Source organism: Lissotriton helveticus, chromosome 11 (assembly GCF_964261635.1).
Source record: "Lissotriton helveticus chromosome 11, aLisHel1.1, whole genome shotgun sequence".
In the NCBI taxonomy this organism is placed as follows: Eukaryota; Metazoa; Chordata; class Amphibia; order Caudata; family Salamandridae; genus Lissotriton; species Lissotriton helveticus.
In genome coordinates, this window is record NC_136072.1 from 463,896,790 (window position 1) to 463,917,323 (window position 20,534).

A 20,534-nucleotide genomic window follows, 5' to 3' on the forward strand; every position below is an offset into this window, starting at 1 on the left:
TTCCTGAGACGAAGCAGACGGGCAACATGGAAAAGTTTGTCGAAAAACTACTGATCTCTCTGCTGGGCGAGGAATCGTTCTCCCAGGTATTCATAGTGGAGCGCGCACACCGATCACTAGGCCCCCGTCCGCGCCCGGGCGCTCCACCACGCCCAATAATAGCCAAACTGCTCAACTACAGAGACAGAGACGCAGCACTGCGGGTGGCTCGTGAAAAGACTAAGCTCCAATATGAGGGCTCTGAGATATCACTATACCCGGACTTCACGGCCAAGGTGCAGGAAGCCCGCAAACACTTCGCCCCATACAAAAAGCAGCTCAGAGAACAGGGTTTGGACTGCGCGATGCTGTACCCTGCAAAGCTGAGAGTAAACAGGCAGGGCCACTCTCATTTATTCACCGACACTCGTGCGCTACAGCAGGCCCTCAAGAGATGGTCTAAGGAAACACGCGCAGACAAGGCGGACACCCCGGAAGCGGAGGAAGGGAGCAGCCACCTCGACGATCAGGAATGAGCACCTACTTACAGTTTGTGGACCCTAGCGGTAAAAAGTGAAGGTGGAGACACTCTAGAAGCTGAGAGGGGCACTGCTACAGGAATCTGGGGTAGCGCAGCATGACTCAGCGGGACACTAACGCTGCCAAGGGATGACCGCGGAAAGGAATTTAAAAATAAATAAAATACATTTTGCTCGGGACTTTTGCAAGAGACAATGTACAGTGCCCCTTGCTTGGAGCGCGAGTCTGGCTGCACAGGAGGGCCGCAATCCAGATAATGAGGCTGAGTGAACGGACATGTTCTCCTTTGTTACATATGGGAGGAGACAACATTGCTCCTTTCCCCAGTATAACTGGTGCAAATAGAACCACGGCGGGACAACACGAGGTGCTGTTACGTAAAGGTGCCTGATGCACTAACTACTGAGACTTGGCAACCTCGGCGCCTGCACACAAAGCTCCTGTTTTCTTTTTCTATTAAACTTAGAGAGTTGGAGTTAGGGCAAAGCGGGAGGGGGGGAGGGATTGGGATCGGCATGGCCGAGTTGGAGGCGGTCAGCTGTGGGAGGGGGGTGGGACTGTAGTCATGTACACAAGAGAGGGGAGGGGGGTTTGTTGTTGTATTATTGCCTGTGCACACTACCAGACCTGAGTTTTCAAGATAGTAAAGCTAGTGTATTACACCAAATAGCACCGTATGGCTAACTCGCCTAAGGAGATAAGACGAGACACACCAGCTGTGCTCCGAGCTCTTACGTGGAACGTGCGTGGCCTTAATGACTACCGGAAGCTTAGAAAGGTGCTCCACTATCCACAGCGACAGGCCATAGACTTAGTATCTCTTACAAGAGACCTATCTTCCATTAGCGAGCAGGCTGCTACTCAGCAAGGGTCTAGCAGGACACATTACAGCGGCAGGTTTCACGACACACACCAGGGGTGTGATCACATGGGTTAACCCCAGATCAAAGCTAACACTATCACTCCTGAAAGCTGACTCTGAGGGTAGATATGTAATATCTCAATGTGTGGGATTGGGGATAGACCTGATGGTCATCAATATGTATGGGCCAAACTATGACTCTCCTGAATTCTATCAGAACTTGGCGCAATTAACGCGATCATACCCCGCTGCGCAGGTACTGTGGGGAGGGGACTTTAACCTAATATTCGACCCGGCCTTAGATAGATCTTCTGGCCCCCCGTGTGCCCTCTGCTGCGGCTCTAACATTACAAACTGAGCTTACAACGCTAGGGCTAGAGGATGTATGGAGACACAGACAAACAGAGAAGGGAGGCTACACGCACTACTCGGCGTACTATGACGTCCACACTAGGATAGACTATTGGATGGCGTCCCAGCCCGTGCTGAGGTACATAAAGGCTTGCGCGATACTGGCGCGCACCTTGTCGGACCACTCCCCTATACTACTCATGCTTGAGACGCCTAAGAAATCTGTCCCCCCATTCACGTGGCGCTTTCCGCCACATTCACTACTGGACCCCGTATTTAAGGGAGAACTCGAGGAGGAAATTGACAACTTCTTTGATAAAAATATAGGCTCGATTGAGGACTTTGGCACGTTGTGTGGGAGGCTTTCAAGGTGTATGTACGGGGCATAGTGATGTCGAAACACTCGAGCGTACTAAAAGCCATTAGGCAGAGACTGTCAACATTAGAAAAACATGAGACCCGTGGAGGCAACCGGAAGCGTGGGGCACGCCATCTTGAAAGGACCATGAGACGCTGACTGTGCAGCCCACGAGTGACCCTCGAAGCTGTACACCGGGGTTTGAGAAGCCCCAACCCTGAGCCACTCTTGCACCGAAGTTCAGCCCTCCACACTCGACGAGTGCTGCGTGGGGCCCTTCTGCTTCTTTTGGCTCAACGCGTTGGCCCCGCGTTTTTTATCCTGTCGCGGGTATTGCTAATAGGCGATAGCTGTATTAGCGACTACTTTCAGTCGCTACCAGTTTGGGTACGCCCACTTTGCATGTCAGTAGCAATAAATATCGCTGACATGCAAAGTGGGCCCCAAACTGGTCGCTATCACCTGGAAGCTGTGGCTAACTGCCATTAGCGACAGTCAGGTAACTGGGCGATAAAAAAATTGCTGCTTTATCGGCAAAAAGTGCCACTAAAGCGGCGATAACGCCCTTGCTAATATGCCCCCTAGTTTTCAGATTTTAATGATTTTTACAGATAAATGCAGACAGAAAACAATCTATTTCCTGTATGTATTTATTTTTATAAGTGGAAAAATACTGAAAATTGTGCTGCTTGTGAGTGACTCTCCTTGTTGTCCTTCATGAATTCCAGACCAATTGCTAAGCAGATAGACACCATGAGGATTTAAAAACAGGATGAGGTTCTCTTTAATACAGGCATATGTTAACATATATTTGTATATATTGCTAATATTTAGTGTTTTGTTATTTTTAGCTACTTAATTTGCTAAAACGCGTCAGGCATCAAAGTATGAGTGCACGTTTATCAGTTAAATAAATGTTGAAAGATACCATTTTATGACCCCAATCATTCTCAATCAAAAAATATTCCCCCTTGACCTCTATAATTCTAGCGGGATGCCTCCAACATTTTGATATTTATACTTTGATACATATGGGCAAACAGCAACATTTTTTTGAATTTATAATTTTATTATTTTTTCTTTTATTTGATTATATTTCATAATACAAAAAGTTTCTCATTTATCATTTTATCATTTCAATTTATCTATTTTCAAAAACACTTTATAAAAAAACACACAATGCTACAATACAATCAATAAAAACCATTCCATGCAGAGAAAACAATATATGCAAAAAATATACATTCTCACAACTACATACACCCCATTCTTATCATTCATACTACATTCATTCTTGATTCTGCGTCTGAGGGATCGCAGATTGAAGTGCGAATTTATACGCAAGGTCGACGCGTTTCGGCAGTAAAGAACCGCCTTCCTCAGGACCTGTCTTGCAGAATACTCATGTATTCAAAACGATATTTTATAGACCCTGCATGGTTGGGTATCTGCAACGATAAATGACATGCATTTGCTTCATTTAATTCTATTAATTCGTGACATTTTTACAGCAATTAGATCAATTGCGAAGCCCTATGTACAACAGGTTACAACTCATATACACATATTATTCTACAATTATTTTGTCTCTCATGTAAGAAAACCTGAACCAAACAGTGCACCATCACCGCTAATGCTCTCATTGTAGACACCAAGCCTGTCTCTTCATAATTTGTACTAACACTTTACACCACTATAAGTGGTTACAGAGATTCTGTTTTCCATAGAGACAAAAACTGTCTCTTCATAAATTATACTAAGACTTTACACCATTGTAAGTGGTTGCAGAGTTTCTATACCCTGCTCTGTGAATAATCCGTTTTCAGAGAAGTCTCCTTATGTGAAGACTATGTCATATATACAAAGTACTTCTACATTTCAAGTTTTAAATGTTGTCACATTAAACAATTGTCATACGCCAAATTTTAGTGGATGGTGTACCTTCAAGTTAGCAATGGACTCATAACATGCTTCAGTCCCAGACTTCAAAGCCTTTTGAGATTAAACTTATGGCGCTACCTATATCAGAAAAAAACAGCTTAATTCATTTTTCTGATATGCCATGATTTAATAAAGGAGGTTTTGCATAGTTTCATACAAAACCGCTTACCAATTGTATCAATTTTATCATGTAGCGACTTTGTCACTGGTTCCAAATGTGCAGGACTGTTGTATTACTCTGTTTTGAAACCGAGGTTTTTTCTGTAAGGGCCTAAAGCCAAGAAGAAACAATAAAATACTGTCTTACTAATGCTTAACACTCAACAATGTTTTAAATTTGAGAAGATTTTGCTGGCATTGTTACTGACCTTAAAATAATAGTATTTTAAATTCGGCCCGAAAACATCTTATGTCGGCGGGTGATTAGTGCGCACTAAGTCGTCACCACGCCCTTCATTAGTTTTACCTCGGGGAGACGCGAATTCTGGTTATCTGAAACAGACGAACATGTAAATTCGTCAGGTAAAGAGGTTATCAGAAATATTCTCTTTGAATTATCTAGTTTGTCCGCTTAACAGACACACAGTACTTACTATAGTGTCTCTCCCGTCGGGTCCGTATAAGTCCAAACAAAGGTGCCCTCGCGCTGCTCCGGTCGCCTAAACTGTTACCGGTTCTACCAACTTTTTATTTACGATGTTTTGGCGCCAACGGGCTGATCACATGTTCGAAAAGCCTGGCGGCCATTATTGAGTGGTGTTTTGGATATTCATACCACTTAGTAGTCGGGTGTGTAGCGTCCTTAGGAACACCTCAAATACGATCACGTGGGCATGACAAAGAAACAGCCATTACTAAATGGTGTTCTGCCAGGGATTTACCTACCCTGAACCCTATGTGTTACAAAAAACGCTGTTTAAGTATTATCGGGAAGTTTCTATAAAAAACGGAGCGATATCACTATTAATTGATTAGAGTTACCATAAGTTTAATGCCTCAGGAACCAATGTCTATGGGATGTTGTTATTTTATTAGAAGAGACCAATGATAAAAACCCAAATGAAATAATACTACCTCCCTTATATGTGTTAAGTTGCAAGTATTATAACACTATTCACTGGGTAGTGATATTAGTTTGTTTTTAGAGTATTGGCTATATGTGTGATGTTTTAAATGCCACATTGCTGATCACTACCCAGTGAATAGTGTTATAATACTTGCAATGGTCTCTTCTAATAAAATAACAACATCCCATAGACATTGGTTCCTGAGGCATTAAACTTATGGTAACTCTAATCAATAATCAATAAATAGTGATATCGCTCCGTTTTTTATAGAAACTTCCCGATAATACTTAAACAGCGTTTTTTGTAACACATAGGGTTCAGGGTAGGTAAATCCCTGGCAGAACACCATTTAGTAATGGCTGTTTCTTTGTCATGCCCACGTGATCGTATTTGAGGTGTTCCTAAGGACGCTACACGCCCGACTACTAAGTGGTATGAATATCCAAAACACCACTCAATAATGGCCGCCAGGCTTTTCGAACATGTGATCAGCCCGTTGGCGCCAAAACATCGTAAATAAAAAGTTGGTAGAACCGGTAACAGTTTAGGCGACCGGAGCAGCGCGAGGGCACCTTTGTTTGGACTTATACGGACCCGACGGGAGAGACACTATAGTAAGTACTGTGTGTCTGTTAAGCGGACAAACTAGATAATTCAAAGAGAATATTTCTGATAACCTCTTTACCTGACGAATTTACATGTTCGTCTGTTTCAGATAACCAGAATTCGCGTCTCCCCGAGGTAAAACTAATGAAGGGCGTGGTGACGACTTAGTGCGCACTAATCACCCGCCGACATAAGATGTTTTCGGGCCGAATTTAAAATACTATTATTTTAAGGTCAGTAACAATGCCAGCAAAATCTTCACAAATTTAAAACATTGTTGAGTGTTAAGCATTAGTAAGACAGTATTTTATTGTTTCTTCTTGGCTTTAGGCCCTTACAGAAAAAACCTCGGTTTCAAAACAGAGTAATACAACAGTCCTGCACATTTGGAACCAGTGACAAAGTCGCTACATGATAAAATTGATACAATTGGTAAGCGGTTTTTGTATGAAACTATGCAAAACCTCCTTTATTAAATCATGGCATATCAGAAAAATGAATTAAGCTGTTTTTTTCTGATATAGGTAGCGCCATAAGTTTAATCTCAAAAGGCTTTGAAGTCTGGGACTGAAGCATGTTATGAGTCCATTGCTAACTTGAAGGTACACCATCCACTAAAATTTGGCGTATGACAATTGTTTAATGTGACAACATTTAAAACTTGAAATGTAGAAGTACTTTGTATATATGACATAGTCTTCACATAAGGAGACTTCTCTGAAAACGGATTATTCACAGAGCAGGGTATAGAAACTCTGCAACCACTTACAATGGTGTAAAGTCTTAGTATAATTTATGAAGAGACAGTTTTTGTCTCTATGGAAAACAGAATCTCTGTAACCACTTATAGTGGTGTAAAGTGTTAGTACAAATTATGAAGAGACAGGCTTGGTGTCTACAATGAGAGCATTAGCGGTGATGGTGCACTGTTTGGTTCAGGTTTTCTTACATGAGAGACAAAATAATTGTAGAATAATATGTGTATATGAGTTGTAACCTGTTGTACATAGGGCTTCGCAATTGATCTAATTGATGTAAAAATGTCACGAATTAATAGAATTAAATGAAGCAAATGCATGTCATTTATCGTTGCAGATACCCAACCATGCAGGGTCTATAAAATATCGTTTTGAATACATGAGTATTCTGCAAGACAGGTCCTGAGGAAGGCGGTTCTTTACTGCCGAAACGCGTCGAGCTTGCGTATAAATTCGCACTTCAATCTGCGATCCCTCAGACGCAGAATCAAGAATGAATGTAGTATGAATGATAAGAATGGGGTGTATGTAGTTGTGAGAATGTATATTTTTTGCATATATTGTTTTCTCTGCATGGAATGGTTTTTATTGATTGTATTGTAGCATTGTGTGTTTTTTTATAAAGTGTTTTTGAAAATAGATAAATTGAAATGATAAAATGATAAATGAGAAACTTTTTGTATTATGAAATATAATCAAATAAAAGAAAAAATAATAAAATTATAAATTCAAAAAAATGTTGCTGTTTGCCCATATGTATCAAAGTATAAATATCAAAATGTTGGAGGCATCCCGCTAGAATTATAGAGGTCAAGGGGGAATATTTTTTGATAGTGTTTTGCTTTTCCTCTCTTTCCCTGACCATTGTAGTGAACATAGAGGGGGTCCCATTCTTATGTTAACCCAATCATTCTCAAAACATAAAATAAATATGGATAAATACCAATAAATTGGCTCAAAAATAAATATAGATAAATACAGACTGAAATGATTTTAAAAATATACCAAAAAACCGGGCGCCCTAATCATGATAAACCATAGTAACACAAAGGTGATTTATTTAATTAATAGACTTCGTAATTACTATTGTGGCAACGGAAATAAAAACATTGAAATTGTCACATTCATTGCATAATTATGTGTTTTGTTTGAAGAGGAACTCAGCTGGCTCGCCCATTAAATTAATGGTATTAAAATGACACACCGGAATACAATGCTGGTCCCTGCTTTCCATGGACAGGGGTAGGTGGATCACCCATCAAATTAGGCCATTAAAAAGGGAGGATGGCCATTGAAAAGGTAAGATATCAAATGTTATTTCGGGATGTATTGTATCTAAAACAAGGTACACTAATGTTATGTTGTGTGAGGCCTACTGGTATTGTCCTGGCCGGTTTAATACAGGTTCAATCCAGGGGGTCTTCCAATACACCATTAAAAAGCTGTTGAAAGGGGCCATAAAATGGTTCTTGAGCAACTTGGCGCTTTACACAAGTGCCAGCAGACCTGCTTACCCAGCTACTTAAACAAACACTATTGGAAGTGCAAAGTTCATGGCCATTTGATGATGTCAACTAGCACTGGTTCAGGTTGGCCAGAGGGGATTTCCCAGAGATAAACAGCCATGTAGACTGTTTCATGTCCACATGTTTTGTTTAAACAAGGATTCTGAAAAAGGTCTACGGCGCCTCCTTTGGGGGATGTAAAGTGGTGGCACTTCTAGAAATCGTACAGTTTTTATTAAACGGAGCAAATCACAAAGCAATTTCAGATGTGGTATTGTTATTTTGGAATATTGCTATATAATTTTTTTTTCAAGTAAGCTAGACTTGATCATTAATGCCCTCTGCAAAGAGTGTTTACTATTGTTAATAGCCCATCCACAAGTAAGGCCCCAAGCTGAAGGTGAATACGGCAAGTATGCGCAATTAACAGCTGTTCACGCCCAACAGTATGTGGGCTACAACCAAGGCCACTGGGATTGTGGGATTGTGCGGCTGTGCAGTTTTTCACATAATTTTAGATTTGCCGCATTTGCCACATAATCCATCATCTGTTGCATAATCTGTAGATTTTAACAAAAATAAGAATTGTTTCTAGCTCAAATGGTTCAAAAGTTACTAGAAAAGCAGTGGTGTGTGTTGCAGTGCAGTGGAAGGCACTTTGCAGTGGTTGACTGATCACCTTTCTGCTGCCTATTACTATATTTGGGTGCTAAACTGGTGCTAACATGATGCAACCAATGCCCAGACAGTGTTAACAGGTGTAAAAATGTGAGAATAATGAAGTAACACTATCACAAATTGTGCCGCATTTCACCACATAATTTGCCTTCTTTTGCTGCACAGTTTACTCAACCTGGTGCCATAGTACGGCCCTGCCCGTCGCATAATTCCAGTGGCCCTGGCTATAACACCATTAACAAACACCATCTTGATCTCACTCAAAGCAGGCAAACAAACGTGCCTCGCTGTCTCCACCTGATTCATGTCCCTGCCACTGAACCTAACACGCAGGCAAACAGTAGTAGCTGGAGCAGCATTCTGCCGCCTAGCCGAGACTGTCTCTGCATTCCACATAGGTTTCTGTTCACTAGAAAGTTGCGAAATTCTCTGTTTGCATTACCTATTTGCCTCCCCCATGACTCATCCGAGTGCCGTTTCACTGAGAGAGAGCAGAGCATGTTGGTAAACGATTCACCAGCAGCTCTGACCTGCTGGGACAGGACTCCAGGGTCGGACTGTCCTATGGGGCGATCTGGCAGTGCCAGAAGGGCTAGTCTGACAGGTCAGCATGGGGGGGGGGGTTGTATGTTGCTAGTGTTTTAAGATCTGGGCGATGCATTTTACTGTTGATTTACGGATATTACCACAAACATTTCCTGAAGCAGGCAAAAGTGCATGCGTCTCCCATACCTTGCAAAACACCTATAAGCGTCACTACAAGTTGAAAACTGTCCTGATTTCCAAATGTGGGCCACTCTTAAGCTAACTGATTCGGTGGAGGGGGGGGGCACTTTTATTGTGGTGTCCGAGTCACTTTTCTCCCCCAGCTTCACCATGCACAGCCCAGACATGCTTAATTTGTAAAATATTAAATGCCAGGGCTCTGACCGGGTGGCCACTGCAGCTTCACCGCCCATTGCCCTAGTCATCGCTGCCAAAACAACCACTAATTTGCTCTCTCGCAAGTGTGACAGTGCTGATTATTCCAGGTCCCCAAAACTGAAGGGGAGGCAGGTATTTACAATTTTAATGTATATTGTATTCCAAAACAACCGTTGTTCTGCTCATCTCTAACTTAGATGAGCAGTGCCTGTGGTAGGTTGTTCTATATATGGTGTTGACTATTAGGTGCCGAGCACCGGAAACCAATACAGTGCCGTGGCTTAGCACCAGAAAGCCCCGGCTCAAATTAAGCACTAGGAACAAGGGGTCTCTGTGGGACTTACCAGCGGTGCCTCCGCCCTGGGCGCCGTCTCGCGCAGAGGCCCTGCGCTCCTTGCGCTGTTTGTTGCTGATCCGCATGGAGCTGTAATACTTGGAGTTTCTCCGCAGGGGGATGTTCCTCCTTTGGGAGTCCTCCCTGCCCTCGGAGTCTCTGTCTGCCAGGTCCTCGTCCTCTGTCCCCAGGGCCCCGTCGGGCCCCACTGCCGTCCTGTGGACAGTCAGGATCATCCCGCGGCGGCTCTCCACCTCTCGACGCATCGCGGTCATCTCCAGGGCTGGTCCGCCAGGAGCTAGCGCTTAGGTACCAGGGGCCCCATCACCAGGGACCGGTGACCAAAAACCAGATCTTCGAACCGTCGCACCAATCCACTAGGGCAGCATCTCCAGGGAACAAGACCATGAAATGGGGGGGGGCAAATCCTTCAGGGGTCAAAGGCCAGCTGGCACAGTCTTCAGTACTACAGGAGCTCAGGGGTGTGCGCTTCTTCTCGTCCTTTGTGATTAACCAGCAATGCCGTGTCCGTCCTATGGGGTTCCTTCAGCGCCCTCCCTATGTGCTGCATGTAGAGTTGTCCTACAGGCTCTCACCTGTATGTTTACAGTTTCAATGCCATATGGTCCAGGCCGTTTTTACGATCCATACGTGCGATAGGCTCTGATGCTTTAGGTTTCTGATAAGCCCAAGCAGTGCACAGTACACACCACAAACTGTCTCCTAGCAATACTTAAAGCGCTATGCATACGCTATAGGATCCTTAAATTGTGGCGCACGTTACTTTATATGCCCCTGGCAGTTTAAAGTTGCCTCTTGCTGTCTGTTCCTATTCCAGGCTGTCTCCGGCACTCAGTTTTCTCGGATGCCATGCCGCGCTCAGTGTGGCTGTCACTGCACTCTCCAGTGCCTCCGTTGCTGGGCGCCTGCGGACTCCCTCCCCGTTACCAGGTGCTCCACAGCGGCTTCCCTGGGGGCTGATCTCCAAGAGGGGGTGGGTGTCTGCAGTGAGCGGTAGGTACCCTGCCCTCCCAGCTGTCCTCGGCCACAGCTCCGACCTTCAATCCCGGCGCGTCCTCCCACCGCAGCACCTGGTAGCAAAGGTCTCCCGGGCCGGTGTGTACTCTGGAGTCACAACACAGGCCGGGAGCCAATTAAAGGGACCTGCCCTGAATGCAACAGGCCTCGCCCTCTGAGGGAAGCAGGGACGCACTGGGTGCAGGCTTCGCCCTCTAAAGGGAGCCGGGCTGAGTGGAGCCAGTCCCGGGACGCGCTGGGAGCAGGCCTCGCCCTCTGAGGGGAGCCGGGACGCACTGGGTGCAGGCTTCGCCCTCTGAGGGGAGCCGGGCCGAGTGGAGCCCGTCCTGGGACGCGCTGGGAGCGGGCCTCGCCCTCTAAAGGGAGCCGGGCTGAGCCCGTCCCGGGACACAGCAGGTACAGGGAGCAGGCCTCGCCCTCTGAGGGGAGCCGTCCCGGGACACAGCAGGTACAGGGGGGGGGGCAGATTTACAAGCTCCTTGTGCCACTTTTGCGTCACTTTTAACATGGGGAAAGTGACGCAAAAATGGCGCAAGGGGTTTGTAAATCTGCCCTAGGGAGCGGGCCTCGCCCTCTAAAGGGAGCTGGGCTGAGGGGAGCCCGTCCCTGGACACGCTGGGTGCAGGCCTCGCCCTCTGAGGGGAGCCGAGCTGGGCCCGTCCGGGACACACCGGTGTGGAGATGCATGGAACAGGCCGCGCCCTCTGTACCCTGCACCGGGCGGCCGGTGACCTACAACCTGCCTCGAAGAGGAATGCAGCACACCTCACCGGGCGCGGTGATACTCTCCGACTTTGTAGGCTGTAACGGATACATTGTCCTTGTTCAGATTCCACATTTTCTGTGACGTCTATTTACTTTGCATTTTGTTAGTGTATTTAGTCTGTGTGCAATTGCATTGGAGAATACTCAATCGCCCTGCCGCCCACTCCATCTTCCAGTGACAGTGGCTTTATTAAGAGGAACGCGGAAAAATCTGTAGAACTTGTTAGAGGCACTACGTCAATATGAGGGATGCCCAAGAGAGCCATATTGGGAAAGAAACCTGCTTCGTGCTGTACTTCGACAAGAATACATAGTTCTCCCGGTGTGCTTGGATTTCTTGGCCCATTGGTACTTGCAGTTTTCCCAGTGTAGTGAAAATATGAAACAAGACAAAGCTACAGTTACGAAAAACTATAAAACCCACTTCTCATTGAGTTACTCACGCCTGCAACTTGTGATCTGAATGGTGAAATTTAGACAAGGCAATGTTTTTGCCTAATAAGCGGGGGCGGGGGTGTTGGTTGGAAATGTGGGGTGCAGATGGTTGTCTTTATAACAGGACATCTTAATAACTGGATTGTCTTAAATGCGGCAGTTGGGCGGTATGTAAAGGGATTTTAAACCAATATTGTAACCATAATAGCAAAATGTAACGAAAATGTAACAAAAAAAACAAGACTATATGGCTTACTCGAACGTGATATAGGTGACCTCCAAATCTGTCATAAAAGTTGCCCTAACTTCCTTTGTGTTGACTGCAGGTGCAGATGATGACTTGGGCGGCACCGATTGGGAACTGATGGGCACTTTTTCCCAATTTAGGAATTGTGTGCTTTTTTGTTGCACTTATTGCACTCTCCGCTTACTTGGTTTTATTGTACCATTTTTCATGCCACACACCAGAATTCCACTTTTTTGACCCACAGACATTTCTTTTGTTATTATAACGTAGTATTAGGGCATGTGTCTGATAGGGTCGTTAATCTAGCCCTTGGACCCTCTTTCTAAATGTTTGTTTTTGGCAGCAGCATTAGCTCCAGGTCATCCACACAATAGTTTTCAGTGACACCCTTTAATTTAGCGAGTTTTGGGAATTTTAATTTTATTTCTCTTCAATTTTGCACTGCCCGCAGAGAAGCCCAGACAGACTCTACAATAAGCAGCCCACTTGTTTTGCCAAAAAATGTCACTTTCCCCCAGGGAGGCAAACATTCCTGAGCCTGCCACGACTGGAGATGTAACGGCCAGGGAGAGGTTAAACCATAAAATCAATCCCAGGTACCGTCACAGATGCTATAGCAACCCCTACTCACACACAAAGACACACCCAAGTGGACTGACACTCCCCTCTGAAACTGTACCCGAGCCTGTTCTGACTGAGGATAACGTGCATGTCTTCTTTTCATTTTCCACTATTGTGTTGCAACTGTGACTCGATGTTGCTGATTTCTGTTTTTGCATGAATATGCTGCACAATTAATTCCCCTCGCAACGCAGATCGTTTCACGTGGGATAATACGGAAGAAGGTGTAGGACTCCAAGGGATTCAGCAGAGTTTGGATAATCTGTCCTGACAGACAGCCACTGAGATACTACGTTGACCGAGGTCAGTGAGTGCGGAACGTGCTCAATCTTTGCATTCTGCAACGAGAAGCCCACAATGTATCAATGAAACATCAGACTACAAGTACCAGCATGCAGTTGCTCATGCAAACTCGTACATCAGCCCACCAGTGGCGTAATGAAACTTGAGGGGTCCCTTCTGCAAAGTAAATGGCCCCACCCCACCCCACCCAATCAGGAGCTCCCAGGCTAGGGGCACCGTGCTGGTGGGGTGGCCCCTGGAGCTCGCACCCCCTGCTCCGCGGAGCCTGTGGTTATGCCACTGCAGCCTACAATACTTGACTATGCAGCAATCCATGCATGCAGAGTGCCCGCCACTTTTCATGGTGTCACAAACATTGTTTCAACTCCCAGATTTTTCATACCCAAAACTTTGCTATCTGGTGTGTTTGTCTAATTATGTCAGCGGCCTCAAACCAAGACTGCATAACTCATGTAGAATAAAAGCAAACGCTAAAGAAGCCCAAATGCAAAACATTTTTTGCAAGTAGCAAAAATATTCTAAAGGCGAATGCGTACCATGCAGTGCTGAATTCCCTTTATTTTTGGATCTTTTATTCATTTCCTCTAAGGCAGCAAGCAGCTTATAGAACACGTGGTCTAACAGGAACTCAAGATTGCCTCTAACAAGAAGGCGCCTAGCTGTTGTTTCACGTACAGGGCTTTGTGTAAAGCTAAATGAGAACAATAGATATTACACCCAGGATAATGTGCTGCATGGCTAAATACTTTTACGGTCCCAAAGGCAATACCGATTGCATTGCAAATGCTTGTTATAATATCTGATCGCAGATTTTGTCTTATGCTATGAAAGCAAATGCATCACTTACAGGCACTAACATATCAACAAGACTAAACAATCATTGTGAAAAATGCATCCTCATAATTCACAAATTGATATGCACTGATATCGAAAAAATAAAAACGTCAGCTTAGACAGTGGACATGATAATATGGAAACTTAGACAGTAAGGGGACATGACAATGTGTCAGCTTAGAGAGTAAGGAGACATGACAGTAGGATTTCTACATATGTTTTGAAAACTTCATACTTTCTATGAAAGAGATAAGTGAGTCAGGGGGCGTGGCTTCGTCGAGCAGCAAAATGGCTGCTCACTAAGAGGGCTCTGCCAGCCAAGCCAATAATTCTTAAAAATCCATTTACAGGAAGCCAATCCGGGGGCATGTATAAACAGCCGGGGTCCAAAGACCACCCGGGCTGCTGCATGGGGAGACTCCGAGTGCTGGCGGCCTCCGAGAAAGACAAAACAAGCCACTGACTGACCGGGGCCTGCGGCGATCCGGAGTGCTGCGAGTGCCGCTATGCCTGAAACCTCGAGGCGAGGGATACAGAGGAGAGAACTTGCCGTTAAAGAGGATGACCGTCCAGCGTTGATCCTGGCCTAACTGCTAGATCGGGCCCACTGTAGCTCCTTGAGGTGGCGAAGAAGCATCTGGAGGCCCCCCCTCAGGCCCTGGCCAGGGTGCTTATTTATAAAAAGAGAGAGTTTTCCCTACTTAACCCAGAAAGGACCGGGAGATAGAGCAACCAAAAAGAAAATTCCTTTCTGTGTATTTAAATTTTGAGTAAACAGTAACATTTGCTTTAATCAATTATATTAACAGCCCACCATACATTGCATTTGAGTCAAAACAAAACATTTGATGTATCTAAGGTGTAGCACGGTTACAACGAATTTTTTACAACGCACTACCATTACATCGCAACTTTTACCACGCAAACCATTACAACGCAATGCGCTGGGGGGCGCTCTAGGATAGGGAATGTATTTAATATACTATCCAACACCTTCCCTGCTATCCACGGGGACTGGAGTTGGAATAGTAAATTAAATAATTTACTATCCAGCACCTAAAAGCATTATGCGTTGTAATGGACTGCGTGGTAAAAACCGCGTTGTAAAGGCATGCGTGGTAAAAGCATGCGTTGTAGTGACACCAATCCGTATCTAAATATATTTTTATTTTATTTCTTGTTAAAAACGGTTCCTTTCACATACTCGGTATACACAGTTTATTTAAAACAAAATCATATAGATTTTTTCCAAAGAACATTTTACATGTATCCATTCAATTTATCATAACATAATACATAATAAAAAACAATCAAATAATACAATGAAAAAATTTTGTCGACGCGTTTCAGTGCTTCGTTGTTTGGAACACCTTCCTCAGGACTATTTTAAAACATCTTCTTTCTAAAAGTAGACACATAACATTTGCTAGTTTTGCAATGTATGGGAGAGGTTTTTACTTTTGAGCTGTTGGAAAAAAAGACTTAAAAATATCTTACATTTAGGGCAATTTTATTTTGCAGTACCAGAATTGATCCAGGAGTTGTAGTAAATATAGTGATTCCTCTTCCCTGCTATATCGTCAGAGAATATGTATATAAAGTGACATCGTTTTAAAATTCAGTAGATAAATGTAGAGTTAAATGTTTCGTGAGTCAGACATTTTAACATTGCCGCTTACTTATAGTTTGTGCAGAAACCATCCGTGACATTAGCTGGACACTTTCAAGCTTTTAGTCATGTTTCTTCCGTTTCTTGGTCTGGCCAAACGTGGTCCTATGTTCTTCACGGAGTCGTGCATAGATCTTTCCTCTTTTTTAATTGAGGCGATCAGCAACGTCTAGATAAATAGTATACATATTATAAGTATTATACCGTTCCTAGATTAGTATATATACATAGCTTCGTGAGCGATTTTGTGAATATTACATATTTCACACATACTTAAACTTCTCGAGTGGGAAATGGGTCATTAAATTCCCTGCTCTTTCCTGATATTACATATAGTGTGGATTATAAGCCAGAAATGGGCCTGGCCAGGGTGCTCCTGGTGCGGGCCAATGGTTCAGAACCCCAGTCAGAGGCATTGTGGCGGAGGTGCCTGACTGGGTAGGAACCCTGAGGCCCCGGCGGGGGTGGCTGGTCCTGGGAGCAGATCGGGGACTGACACGCGTTACCTGCTTACGGACTGGGGCCAGGCCTCGGTGGGGCCACTACCAGGTGGTGCCTGACAGGCCGGCGAGCGGTGTCCCTGTTGTGCTCACCCGGGCCAGGCTTTGCTGCCTGGGCCCCATGGGGGCACCGGGACCCAACTGCAGTTCATATGCTGGGGTGGGCGGTACGACCCGTGTGCCAGTCCCTGCTTGCGATGTGATCCCCTCCACACCCGAAGGCGGGACCCAGACGGGAAAAGGTAAAACATTTCACAACCAGAGAGGGCACCATAAAGGCCCACTAGGACTCAAAGCTGCCGGATCGCGGGCGTTCACCACGGGGAAGGATTGTAGATCCAGGCCGCAACTGATAAACAGCTCAACGCTAAACAGCCTCAGTCCACAGTGAGTCCGTCCCTGCGGCACTTCACCCCCATTATAGACGCTATCCATAGTCCACTGGCGGGGGTTTTGGTATCCTTCTCTCAGCAGCATGGGGAAAAACGACCATAAGCAATCAAAGCTGTTGTTTGAAAACAAGCGTATCATACGCCTTACGGAATCAGGCCCAGACTCTGACACAGAAGCGGGCACCAAAAGACAGTATGAGGGACAAATGGAGGACCTCCTTGTGATCTTACTTGAGGGCAGAACCAGCCTTAAGACTATTGATACTAAACTAGATGCCCTGACCTCCAGGCTAGACATGGTCAAAAAGCAGGTTGAATCCCATTAAACTAGACTGGATCTCCAGGAGAATCATGCTTCTGACACGCATGAGTTCCAGGTAGAATCCAAGGACCATCTCCTCCAAATGGAAAAGATCCTCAATGTGATCAAAGCAAAGAATGAGGACTTAGTAGCTTGTTCTAGGCACAACAACCTCAGGAGAACAGGAATACCCGAGACAACTGCGATCCCCAAGATGGAACCCTACATTGAGACCCTACTGAGTGACCTATTTGGCACAGAACTCTCCTCCGTGTTCATAGTAGAACATGCACACTGCTCGCTGGGTCCTCGACCCCCAGTGGGTGCCACACCAAAACCCATCATTGCACGTATACTCAACAATCAGGACAGTGACACTGTCTTGCGCCTGGCTAGCAAGTGCAGAACTTTAAACCAAGGCAACAAAATCTCATTCTATCCTGACTTCACCCTCATGGTACAAGTGGCCTGCCGTGACTTTGTACCCACCAGACGTATTCTACAACAGGCCGAAATTCCATATGCCCTGCTTTACCCAGCCAAACTAAAAGTGACCTCTGATAGACAATCGCACTTCTTCACGGATGCAAAGTCAGCCCTCAAATACAGCAAACACATCTGTGGTAAAAAAAATCCCCCAGACCCACTCAGAGCGCTGGAATAGGTAAACAACGTTTACAACGAAACTTTTACAACGCACTACCATTACAATGCGGTCATTACAACGCAAACGATTACAACGCATTGCGCTGGGGGGCGCTCTAGGATAGGGAATAGGTTAATTTACTATCCAATAACCTTCCCTAGTGTCCACGGGGACTGGAGTTGGAATAGTAAATTAAACTATTCACAACCCAACACCCAAAAGCACTATGCGTTGTAATGGACTGCGATGTAAAAACCGCGTTGTAAAGGCAGGCGTTGTAACAGCCTGCGTTGTAACGTCATACATCCGCTGGAATAGATTCTGACATGAGTGACAATAACTGACAACATAAATCCAAGCCTTATCTACTTGCAGTTTGAAATGCCAGCACAACTATGCCTTTCAACCCACACGGCCCATATAATAAAGAAGATATAGACGAACAATCCACAATGCCTGTGCTCAAGATATTATCTTACAACAGCACACTCTGTTTTGCCTACTGTACATGCAGCGCTCAGCCACCCCCTGTCCTGGCAGGTCTGTATGCCAGCGGCTCAGGTCCCCACGGGAGAACTCCCATTGCTAAGTTGGTTTTTGAATTACTTGTTAGTTGGAGGGTGGCTGGAGGGATGTATTTCACAACCTAGTTGGGGGTTAGTGTGGGGGGAGGGGTGGGGACAGTATTTCAGTTTGTACGGGGTTGGGGTAGGGATACACATGACAGTGGGAGATGAGTATGCAAGTGGGCACCTATTCATCTTATGTATCAAAGCACCTCAACAATATACCTTCCTTAGACACTTAAAATTTGGACACAAGCTAAACCGTAATCCCAGACATACCAGCAACATGGTTGTACACCAGCATTACTCAAGACCCACTCATGCTTAATCAGGCACAGGATAGATATCTGCTTCATGCAAGAAATGCATCTCCAGAACATGACAGACTCCAAACTACATAACAGATACTGGGGGGAGGTGTACTTGTCTGTTTACTGTAATTGTGCGTGCAGAGTAGCTTTATTGATATGACACGGACTGGGATGGACCACGTCCCGCACCACGATTGACTCCAAGGGCGGATACATCATCATAAGCGGCACCTGCTGACCTATGGGAGACTTCTCAAGACTTGGTTGTTCGAACAGTAGCAGAACCCCCACCCCCCTCAGCGCCTTGAGACCCTCACGGGTGAGTAGTGCGCTCTAAAAATGAATGATTGACTAGGCACAACCCCCATCACTCTGGTGGCAATATATGGGCCCAACATGGATGCCCCCGGCTTCCTTGACCCTGCCTGATCAAAAATTTCCCTGATGGAATGTGACACCCTAATATGGGGGGGCGACTTTAACGCAATCTTAAATGACACACGGGACTGCTCGGGCGCCACCCGTAGTTTACATCCCAGGGCGTGCCAGAATCTAACATACATAATCCAGGAACAGGGGTTCATAGACATCTTGCGCAAATGGCACCCAGAGACAACTGAAGGCACTTGCATTTCATCGTATCATAATGCCTGGTCCAGATTGGACTTCTGTCTTACAACAGGAGATGTGGCGACCAGGACCACAGATACCCACACTTGGCACGCACATTATCTGACCACGCACCTGCCCATCTCAGTTGGACAATACCCCAGACATCTCCCCAAGCATTTAGTTGGTGCTTATCCCCTAACGCTCTGCAGGACACTCTAGTTAGGGAGGAGATCCGAAGCGAGATACTGAAATATTTCTCACCCAATTAGGGATCAGCATTGTCCCCCTCAATGCTCTGGGAGGACTTTAAGCCTGTAATCAGAGGAGCATGAATAGCCAAACAGTCTGGAATAATGAAATTAATCATGTAGAACTTGGCATGGTTAAAAAAATACATCCACGACACAGAACTCACATACTATTGCAATAATGATCCTGAACACTTAGCTACCCTAAGAAGGGAAATTACTGAATATGAGGAAGAAGCACACAGAGAAGCTTGCTTCCTCTGCCAACACGCCAAAGCTCGGCGTTACGGTGAGGGAGATTTCTCCGGCAGAACCCTAGCTTCAATACTCAGATGCCCACGAGCGTCATCCTATATAGTCGAGCCCTTACAGGAGAATTCCAGCCTTATTAGAAAACAACATACCACACTGGAGCTCCTAGCAGAATTTTATGCTACCCTCTACACCTCCACAGGCAGTGGTTCAAACGCAGAGCTGCACGAATACCCAGATTCAATCGAACTAGTTTGGCTAGGCGAAGAGCATCGTACATATCTTGACGAACCTTTTACATCCAAAGACATAATCCAAACTATACAAAGCATGGCATGCGACAAGCTCCTGGACTAGACAGGTTGACAGTCTCCTTTTACAAATCGTACGCAGCCATACTGGTGCCCCACCTCCTCACGGTACATCAGAAATCACTTGACAATAGTGCTCTACCCCTATCTATGTGCAAAGCTGTGACAATCAGGCCTGGGAGTAGTTTGCGGAGTTTTGCTATGCGAAACTCCGCAAAGTGACCAAAAAACTCTGCAAAATTCTGCAATTTGCAGTGCGAACAGCCATTCGCGCTGTTCTTCCTGCCACTCGAGTAGAAATTCTACCCAAGCTGCAGCTCATGAACTTACAGTTTGCGAGCACGAGCAGGGAAAAAACTCAGCTGTACTACACAAAGCAGTTTTATGCACTCCTTGAGCTCCACGGAGTGCGGAGTGCAGAAAACTTTGCAAACTTAGTCGAAACGGAGCGAAGTTCATAACCCAGGCCTAGTGATAATATCACTTCTAAAGCCAGACAAGTCCGCCAATTTGCGCGACTCGTACCGCCCACTGTCCCTCATAAACATCGCTACTAAAATACTTGCCAAACTCCTCTCTA

The 20,534-nt window shown here is 45.3% G+C and overlaps 1 protein-coding gene across 1 annotated transcript in view; it reads right to left on the bottom strand.

The window, feature by feature from the left end:
• Nucleotides 1-11,277, bottom strand: part of NGEF (neuronal guanine nucleotide exchange factor) — a 973,961-nt gene extending 962,684 nt beyond the window's left edge. The window contains exon 1 of the mRNA XM_078666016.1: nucleotides 9,914-11,277. Within this exon, the coding sequence (XP_078522142.1) occupies nucleotides 9,914-10,178 (265 nt within the window). The 5' untranslated portion in view covers nucleotides 10,179-11,277. The remainder of the gene's footprint in view (nucleotides 1-9,913) is intronic.
• Between the last annotated feature and the right edge of the window lie 9,257 nt (nucleotides 11,278-20,534).